The following is an 8,767-nucleotide window of genomic DNA, read 5'->3' on the forward strand; positions in this document are numbered from 1 at the left end:
GGATTCCACTCCGCCCGTCCCAAAACTAGTAGTAACTGATGCCACAACAAAACCCGTGTTTGACCCTATCTCGCTGATCTTGGGACCCTCTGCTGAGCACGATCAGCGTGTCGTGCTTTGGCTGTTTCCGTCAGCCATCAGCAGCAGCATCCTTTTCTTCTCGAGGCACTGTATACCACTCTGACTGCTCCAAGCAGAGGTAACTCAGATCACCTCACCCCCCCCCCCCCCCCGGCTCCTCCCAATTCTTTTCCTCGCACCAATCCAGGCATCCTGCCTCGAATCCAGTCACCATCCGTGTATCACGGTCAGACTGCGCTCCAGGAATGGCGCCGCGCCGCCTGCTCCGAGCCGGCTGGGGGCCTCAACGCCCGTGCGGCTCTCGCCTTGCCGCGGCGCTGTGCGCGGCCGTGGCCGCGCTGGCGCTGGCACCTGCCGCGGACGCCACGTCGGCATCGCTCGTGGGCATCAACTACGGCCGCGTCGGGAGCAACCTCCCGCCGCCGCAGTCCGTGCTGCCGCTGCTCGAGGGCCTCGGCATTGGCCGCGTGCGGGTGTACGACGCCGACCCCGCCGTGCTGCGCGCGTTCGCCCGGACCGGGGTCGAGCTCGTCGTCGGCGTGCCGGACGAGTGCCTGGCCGCCGTCGCCGACCCGGGCGGCGCCGCGCAGTGGCTGAAGAGGAGCATCGTGCCATTCCTGCAGGACACCAAGATCGCCGTGCTCACCATCGGCAACGAGGTGCTCACCGGCGGCAACAGCTCCGCGCTCTCGCGCGTCCTGCTCCCGGCGATGCAGTCCCTGCACGGCGCGGTGGCCGCGCTCGGCCTCGACAAGCAGATCACCGTCACCACGGCACACAACCTCGGCGTGCTCGGCACGTCGTACCCGCCCTCGGCGGGGGCCTTCCGCAAGGACCTGCTCCCCTACCTCTGCCCCATCCTGGACTACCTCGCCCGGACCGGCTCGCCGTTCCTCGTCAACGCGTACCCCTACTTCGCCTACTCCGACGACCCCAAGGGCGTGCAGCTCGACTACGCGCTGCTCGAGCCGGGCTACGCCGGCGTCCAGGACCCCAACTCTCGGCTGCACTACCCGAACCTCCTCGTGGCGCAGGTGGACGCCGTGTACCACGCCATCGCGGCGGCCAACACCGCGGCGTCGCGGGTGGTGGAGGTGCGGGTCTCGGAGACCGGGTGGCCCTCCGCGGGGGCCGCCAACGAGACGGGCGCGACGCCGCAGAACGCGGCGCGGTACAACAGCAACGCGATGCGGCTGGTGGCGGAGGGCAGGGGCACGCCGCTTAAGCCCGGGGTGCCGCTGCGAGCCTACGTGTTCGCGCTCTTCAACGAGAACCTCAAGCCCGGGCTGGCGTCCGAGCGCTACTACGGCCTGTTCAAGCCCGACGGCACGCCGGCGTACGAGCTCTCCTTCAAGCTGCCGCGCGACAACTCCACCTTCGGCCACGGCGGCGGATTCGGCGGGAGTGGCGGCGGCAACGCCAATGGCAGCAGCGGATACTTTAACGGCGGCGGAAACAGCGGCGGCTACTACGACATCTCCGCTGCGGCGCCGGCGCGTGACCCTCCGGTGAGCTCCGGTTCTACCCTGCTCCCCCAACTGTTCTTGATTATGGCGATCATGATTCAGCTGCTGGTGTGTCTCTGAAAAAAGGATAAGATACTTTAGGTGATTGCATCAGGTGTGGCTGCTTTAGCACTCGAGAATGTCGGGCGATGACCATCATCCGAGTACATGTCGTAGGTTGACGTTGACCATGCTCTGAACGGGGAATTAGATGACGCAATTACAAACTTCGCCGCATGATCAGCACCCCCGAAACCCGCAGCGTGCAGATCCTCCCAATCGGCGAAGTGGATAGGATGGTTTCAGTCTTAAAAGTTTAGATGTGGACTCTTTAATCGCCATCAAACGCGATTCTGCTGTCGCTGTTTCGCTGAATCCAGTGTCCTTCGTACATGGCGTCTTTGTTTAAAATTCTTAAGGATGTCTGAAGAATAGTCTGAAGATCTTCACACACTTGTTTGGAGGCACCCCTGCACTAGGGCACTAGGGCACTAGGGCCACTACACAGCACAGCACCTCCACGCTCGCACCAGCACCGCACATGCGGTCCAACGCTCCATGAAATTTCTTTAGAAATGGGCGCTGACGAGTGCCGCCCCACACTACTTTTCCCGGATTGATCTGCTTGCTGTTTCCTCTACGGATTTTGCTCATGATGCTTTTCCTAATGAGGTGCGCCTCGTCTGTTTGTGGCTGTGGTCGACAGGGCCGCTGGTGGCGGACGTGGGCGCAGGCGGCCGTGGCAGCAGCCGTGCTGGTGGTGGCGGTGTGAGATCACGGCGTGGCGCCACCCCGCACTGCCTTGATGGAACGGCAGATCGTCAGGGGTGGGTAGGTAGATCATGTAGGAACAGGGTGGTGCCGTCCTGGCGCAGCGGCATGCCGGCATTGACGATGATGACCACCTGATCTCGTGGTGCTCGTTTGCTGTGGTTTCTGGGTGACCTGATGCTTTTGGTGGCAGCCAAGCGCTCTTAGTCAAGCAACATTGGATTAGTTTCCAGCTTGTGATTGCCTGCCTTCTAGAAAATCTTGCGAGCTAGTGGTGGAAGTGGAACCCCCGGACGAGGAGAGAAGAGGCTAGATGAGACGATACGTGGTGAACGACGTGTGACTTTGAGCGAAAAGCTACCGTTCCTTGTTTTCTGGGGAAGGCGCCAAATCCCAGCAGAAATGCACTTTGTTACTGCTTAAACAAGCCATTTGGTTTGGCCAAGAAGAAGGGACGATTCCTGGAGTAATTCTTCGCACGAGCAGTAGCGCATAGTATTAGGTTATTAAACAAAGGTCGCATCCCAAGTCCCTACGGTTCCTGAAAACCTGTGGCACGCACATGCGCATGATCGTGCTGCCGTTCCTTTTTGGCAGTTCCTTCCATTGCCGCATTCTGATTCGAGTAGAGGGCTACAGGCACAGAAATGGGGCGATGCTTGCCCTATCGTGCGGAATCTTCACTGTTTTAGACGGGGTTGCGGGGCCTCCTGTCTCCTGACGATCGTTCGGGTCGCGGCTCACTCATGCTTTCTGACGGCCGAGACGCTCATGGTAGAGCGCCACTAACATTTTCGTTCACGGGTTCACGTCGACCGTACCGCCGACGACGTCGATCATCGATTGAACCTGTTAAGAATGAAAAGGATGATCTCATCCGTTCGTTCAAAACACAAGAAGGCAAAACCGTTCCCGCTCATCAGCTCTCGGTCAAGCCCCATGATCTCAAGTTCGTGCGACATGGGAGTTCTGAGCGGAAAAAGAGAGGAGTTTTGTTGGATACCATGATTAGGGGTACTCTAATTAGGAGACTAAAATCGTCCTAAAAACGCAAACGCGTGCTGTGCAACCGGGTCCACGAAGGACTGCAGGCTTCTTCCAATTTGGAAGAAAGTAAGGGACTCAAAGAAGCCCAGCACGCGACCCACGTACGCAGTGCGGCCCGTCCGCACCCCCCTCGAACCCGCGGGGTGATCTCCGCCTCGCTCGAGGGCTCCCCGTCGAAGCCCTCGACCATGCCCCGCGCCTCCGCCTCGCTCGAGGGTAGCGAGCCTGCCCTCGAGATTGCAGAACGTCTCCGCCTCGCTCGAGGCTACCCCCGACGGAAAGGACAAACGGTCCTTCCACTCACCCGCCCACCGTACGGAAGCATTAATGCCAACCACTCCTCCACAGCGCCCGGGTAAGATGGCGTCAGACCGCCATTCCCCACAGTGGCGGTGACCGGAGTCTCGTCCGCCAACTCCGGTCACTGCTCCGCCAATTCCGGTCACTGCTCCGCCATTCCGGACGCTGTGGGAACCTGCGACGCAGCGCAAGACGTGCTCGGCACTGCTCCAGCTACTATACTGCCAACTCCTCATACCTCCTTCGTACTTTCCCTTCTGCGGAGCACTCGCACGGCATGGGCACGACCCTCGGGAGCGGCTCCAGCCTTGAGCTGGACAAGACCCTGGCATGTAGGACCTTCAGGACGCCGGCACGATCTCCGCCCGCGCCCGCGTCTGCGTGACACGTGGCGACTCCGGACCTCTCCTAGGCAGCTAGTTGAGCCGAGAGCTCGCGGGAGTCCGGATAGCACGTGGAGGTCCCGGACCCACCTGCGGGGTCCGGGTCTGCGGCCACAGGTGCTGAGCATTCCCACATCTGGGACACGTGGTGACACCGGATCCGTCCCCGAGCGGTAAGCGGGTCCGGGACCGTTGGTTCGATGAGATGGAGTCAAGGACGATGCCCAGGACGACTGCCACAACCGGCGCCATACCCCACAGTGTACTTCCCACAGTGCTCGAACACTGCACCCCCGCGATTCGGGGAGAAGACGACGACTTCCACGATCCCCTGTGCATGTACACCGTCACTCCTTGTGTCTATAAAAGGGGGTCGGCCCACCTTTCGGTAGAACACAACGCTCAGCACTACTAGCAGAGCACATACACTCCTCTGAATTCCGATATTGGCACTCACCTCAATCAACTCCCCTTCTAGCAGAGACTTGGGAGCTTCCCTCCCTCTCTCGACTCGCTTGTACCCCTTACTACAGGCACCCCTGGTGTAGGACAGTACAGTGCTCTCGCACACCTCTTTGCTGGACGTACAGCCCCACGGCCGGAACCAGGATAAACCCGTGCGTAAGTGTTGCTTCTTGCATCAACATCTGGGATGAGGAACACGCAGCATCATCACTGGTTGGGTCCGGACCACCGGGTCAGGACACCGACAAGTTTAAACTCCATTTGTAATCTATAACCCCAATGATCAATGAAAAAAGCTGCTCGGTTCCACTATTTTTCAGTCTCAACTCTTTTTTTTTTGTGGAAAAAAGACTTTCCATTAACGCAGAGACGCAGCGCGATCGCTGGCCACGAGATCCTCCACAAAAGTCGGAGTGCTCTCCCAACGACACTCGGAGGACACTTACTACAACCAATTGTCGCTAGGCATGAGCAACCTATCACATGATCTAGGGACATAATCAATAACAAAGGAGCTAAAACTTGTAGCTAGCAAAGCATGTATCTCGCAGATCACTCTACATATGGTCGCCAGACGATGTGTCGAGTTTTGCAAAGCCTGTTTGAGCACTACAGAGTCAGTCTCAACAACAATACGCTCAGCACCCACCTCTTCTGCCAACATTACCCCAGCTAAACACGCTTCCAACTCCGATTGGAAAGTATCTAAGGGTCTTGATATTTTTCAGGCAGCTGCTTCCACCTCTCCCATCTCATCTCTGATTATCACCCCCCCCCCCCCCCCCAACCTCCCTCGTCTGTGCTTTTAGAAACAGCACCGTCTGAATTGATTTTAACCCAGCCCTGGTCGCTTCCACACATGTTTGGTCGCCTGCACTGGCTCCAAATTTTGCTTGCAGATGCTCAAATATTCAGAAGCATATTGATTCAACTCTGTGTTCATTACATTCAGACAAGTTGATTCACAACAGAACCGAACGAAGCCGAGGGGCGCGCACACAAGCTGGGCTTAGGGGTGGTAAAGAGCTCAATATTTTGAACTAGAAAATCTAAAGTCCGGGCCCTAAAAGAATCGGGCTCTAATCTTATACAATTTTGAACTAAAAAATTTAAAATTTTTATTGTGCTGTGAAGATGTCACTAGGGCCATGTCCCGTTACCACCCCTAGCTGGGCTACACCATGACTGTCCCGGCCCAATATTAATTTGTTCCGCCAGTAGGCCTTGTCACTTTGCCAACCCGGCCCATCTCCGTGGATTCCGCCGTGTCAAAGTTAGTGAAATATACTCAGTGGGCATACATTGTTAAAACAAAAAACATTTTAGATGATGATTACATTGTTGACGGGGATCGATCGCATCAGGTCATAAGTGAGATACCAGCATCGAACTGATCTCCATTTCATCAATAACGTGCAAAGATCTAGGATTTCAGCATACTACAATCAGTGGCGGAGCGGTATGGCAAGGTGTGGCCCTTGCCATAGCTTGTTTTACCGGGAGTACCTCTACTTATTAGATCTTTGCAATTTTTAGTGATTTTCTCTACACTGTCACCATGAATTAAGATTTGGAGCTCCATCTAATCAAACTGCGACATACCTCAATTTTAGTCTGTCCTCTGCCACTAACCACAATGAATATGAGCCGCACATTTCAGCATTGTTCAGCAAGCTCTTCTTGGCCCAAAGTGGATGGCTCAGAAAATTAGTGTGCAGCGCATGACCAGCCTTTGTCACGGAAAAGGGAAAGATAAGTTCAGATGTCACAACACAGCTCTAAGGATAACATATATAAGGCAACAAAGTAGAAGGAAAAATCAGGGTAAAAACAATTTACAATCAGATTCCATTAGACAGAATCTTCTTGCGCAGAAAGGGTGCCCAGAGGATATGCTGCTTGAAAGCAAGACGTTACCATTCTGTGATGAATAAGATAAGGAATCAATGATTCCTATTCATAAGACAAGGCCCAGTTGCAAATTCATATCTCGTTTGATTTTTTAAGTAGCTATCGCATCGATGTGAATTTGAATGTTTGGATGCCAAAATTTATATAAAACTAATTGCATAAGTTGCAATTAGCGAATGAATATTGTAACAATTAATGACCAAATTATAAACTAATTAGGCTTAATAGATTCGTCTCGTGATTAAATCGCAACTTATGAAATTAATTTTATGATAAATTATTTAATACTCTTAATTGATGTCTAAACATGCGATGTGGCGGGACTTATGACTTAAACTGAAAAAACCAATGACTTAAACTAAAAAAACCAAACCTGGCCTTACTTTTTTATGATTACGCTAATATATACCTCCAAGGAAATCAATTTTGCAAGCTAGGGAATGCAGCCACGAAGCAATCATCTCTGGCCGTGATGAAAAAATTTTCAAAAAAAATGAATGCGTGAACGAAGTTTATTTGCGAAACTAACCGCGCCTAATAATTCTCTAATCGTACGGTCAAAGACTTCATTAGCTATAGTAAGTGCTACAGTACCATAATCTGTGCTACAGTTCACAATTTTGACGGTGGTTCGATAATTAGACTTCATTTAGTACCTCTAATTAGTTATCAAAGCTGCTAAAAATTTTCATAATTTTTTTTCACCCCTAACTAAACATGACCTCTCTGCAAGTAAACAGGTCCACGATTTTTTTTTTTGGGGTGGGGTGGGGGGATGCTCCTCTGACGTGATCTGTGTGCTCTGTTCGCAGTTTCTTCTTGAAACAAAAATGACAGTTATCAGTGTAGAACACGAGACATACCGAATAGAAGAGTTAAAAAGTTTTATTCACATTATTCTCCTCCTTTGATTGCGAGCAGCATTTACACACAACACACAATCTGCTCGCGCGCGGAGAGAAAGCTGGATGAGTGAGATGCACGCTACATACAGAAGAGCATCTCATCCCTTGATGAGCTGAAAAAACGCTACTGGACGTGCACGTCGATGACCTTGCGCTCCACCTCGGTCTTGGGCACGGTGACGAGGAGCACGCCGTTCTTGAGCTCGGCGCGCACCTTGCTCTTGTCGCACTCGTCCGGCAGCGTCAGCCGCATGTCGCCCGAGCTCACGCTGCGCTCCTTCCACCACCCGTCCCCACCGGCGCCTTCCGCGCCCTCCTCCTTGTGCTCGCCGCGGATCACCAGCGTGTCGTCCTCCACCATCACCTTCACCTCGTCACGCGCCAGCCCCGGCATGTCGAACCGCATCTTCACCTCCTTCTCGTCCTCCACGATGTCCCACGGCAGGCGCACCTCGCCGCCGCCTGCCGCCGGGGACCTCCGCATCGCCATGGGGAATCCCACGGCGTCGTCGAACAGCCGGTCCACCGTGTCCAGCATTTGCCGCATCGTCCGCATCGGGGACATCGGATCAACTAGCCCTGCTCGCGTAAGCCATGCGATGTCAGGCCTCCTCTGCTCTCTCCGATCGCAGAATCCTCTGCTCTGGAAAGAGAAGCGATCGTGCAATCGAGGACTTACCGAACGGGGAGATGTCGAGTGGCGCCGCGCGGCGCGGGCGGCGCTGGACGGCGTTGCCCTGCTGCCGGTTGCCGCCGTTCTGGCTGACCTGGACGTCGACGGCGTTGTCCCTGTCCTCCTGCGCCGCGGACGCCGCGGAGAGGGAGCGGGCCCTCCCGGACGCCACAAGCCCGGGCGCCGGCCTCGCCGCCCTCCATGCGCGGACAGGGAGGCGCGCGGCCGGGGAGAGGCAGCTGGCGATCGCGAACGGAGCAGCTGCCATTGCGCTACTGGGATCTAGGAACTGAAACGTTGAGGCCTGACCGAGAACGTTTGAGATCGTCGGAGCTGTTGGTTGATGATTACTCGCTGTGCTTTGCGACGCGCGTTGCTTACCTGGTGGGAGACCGTGGGTCTGCGTCGCATTTTATAGCTCGTGGGAGGAGTGCGGTGGAAGGGTGGGGAGAGGCGTTGAAGCTTCGGGACAGCGCCGCTGATTTTTTTAGTACAGCGCCGCTGATGGTACGGTAGGGGTAGTAGAGGGGAGTCCTGTGCATCTTGTGGAAGATCATTAATCAATACATCTTTAAGCCCAGTAAGCCCATTTAGTCTTTTTAATTCAGCCCACCAATAAACAGTCATGCGCCATGAACATTTTTTGTATCTTTATGCATTTGTTTGTACTAATATTTAAAACTAATTGAGGATGCGCCATAAACAGCCCGCTGATGTTGAAATGGT

The 8,767-nt window shown here is 54.8% G+C and overlaps 2 protein-coding genes across 2 annotated transcripts; one reads left to right on the forward strand and one right to left on the reverse strand.

Moving 5' to 3' along the window:
• Window positions 1–204: 204 nt before the first annotated feature.
• LOC120646671 (glucan endo-1,3-beta-glucosidase 10-like) lies at window positions 205–2,827 on the forward strand. The gene is made up of 2 exons (XM_039923088.1): window positions 205–1,589; window positions 2,293–2,827. Exons 1-2 carry the CDS (start codon window positions 327–329, stop codon window positions 2,356–2,358), a joined length of 1,329 nt encoding a protein of 442 aa, XP_039779022.1. The 5' UTR covers window positions 205–326; the 3' UTR covers window positions 2,359–2,827.
• Window positions 2,828–7,323: 4,496 nt separating this feature from the next.
• Window positions 7,324–8,437, reverse strand: LOC120646672 (26.7 kDa heat shock protein, chloroplastic-like). The gene is made up of 2 exons (XM_039923089.1): window positions 8,048–8,437; window positions 7,324–7,947 (listed from the first exon to the last, which is right to left on the reverse strand). The coding sequence occupies exons 1-2, from the start codon at window positions 8,307–8,309 to the stop codon at window positions 7,493–7,495; spliced, it is 717 nt and encodes a 238-aa protein (XP_039779023.1). The 5' UTR covers window positions 8,310–8,437; the 3' UTR covers window positions 7,324–7,492.
• Between the last annotated feature and the right edge of the window lie 330 nt (window positions 8,438–8,767).

Source organism: Panicum virgatum, chromosome 9K, assembly GCF_016808335.1.
Source record: "Panicum virgatum strain AP13 chromosome 9K, P.virgatum_v5, whole genome shotgun sequence".
NCBI lineage: Eukaryota > Viridiplantae > Streptophyta > Magnoliopsida > Poales > Poaceae > Panicum > Panicum virgatum.

Bases quoted from the DNA above. Each gene is read 5' to 3' on its own strand.
- LOC120646671 (XM_039923088.1), top strand. From the start codon at position 327: ATGGCGCCGCGCCGCCTGCTCCGAGCCGGCTGGGGGCCTCAACGCCCG. The intron at 1,590-2,292 runs GTGAGCTCCGGT...TGTGGTCGACAG, and splicing joins CGCCGGCGCGTGACCCTCCG to GGCCGCTGGTGGCGGACGTG.
- LOC120646672 (XM_039923089.1), bottom strand. From the start codon at position 8,309: ATGGCAGCTGCTCCGTTCGCGATCGCCAGCTGCCTCTCCCCGGCCGCG. The intron at 7,948-8,047 runs GTAAGTCCTCGA...TTACGCGAGCAG, and splicing joins ACTCGACATCTCCCCGTTCG to GGCTAGTTGATCCGATGTCC.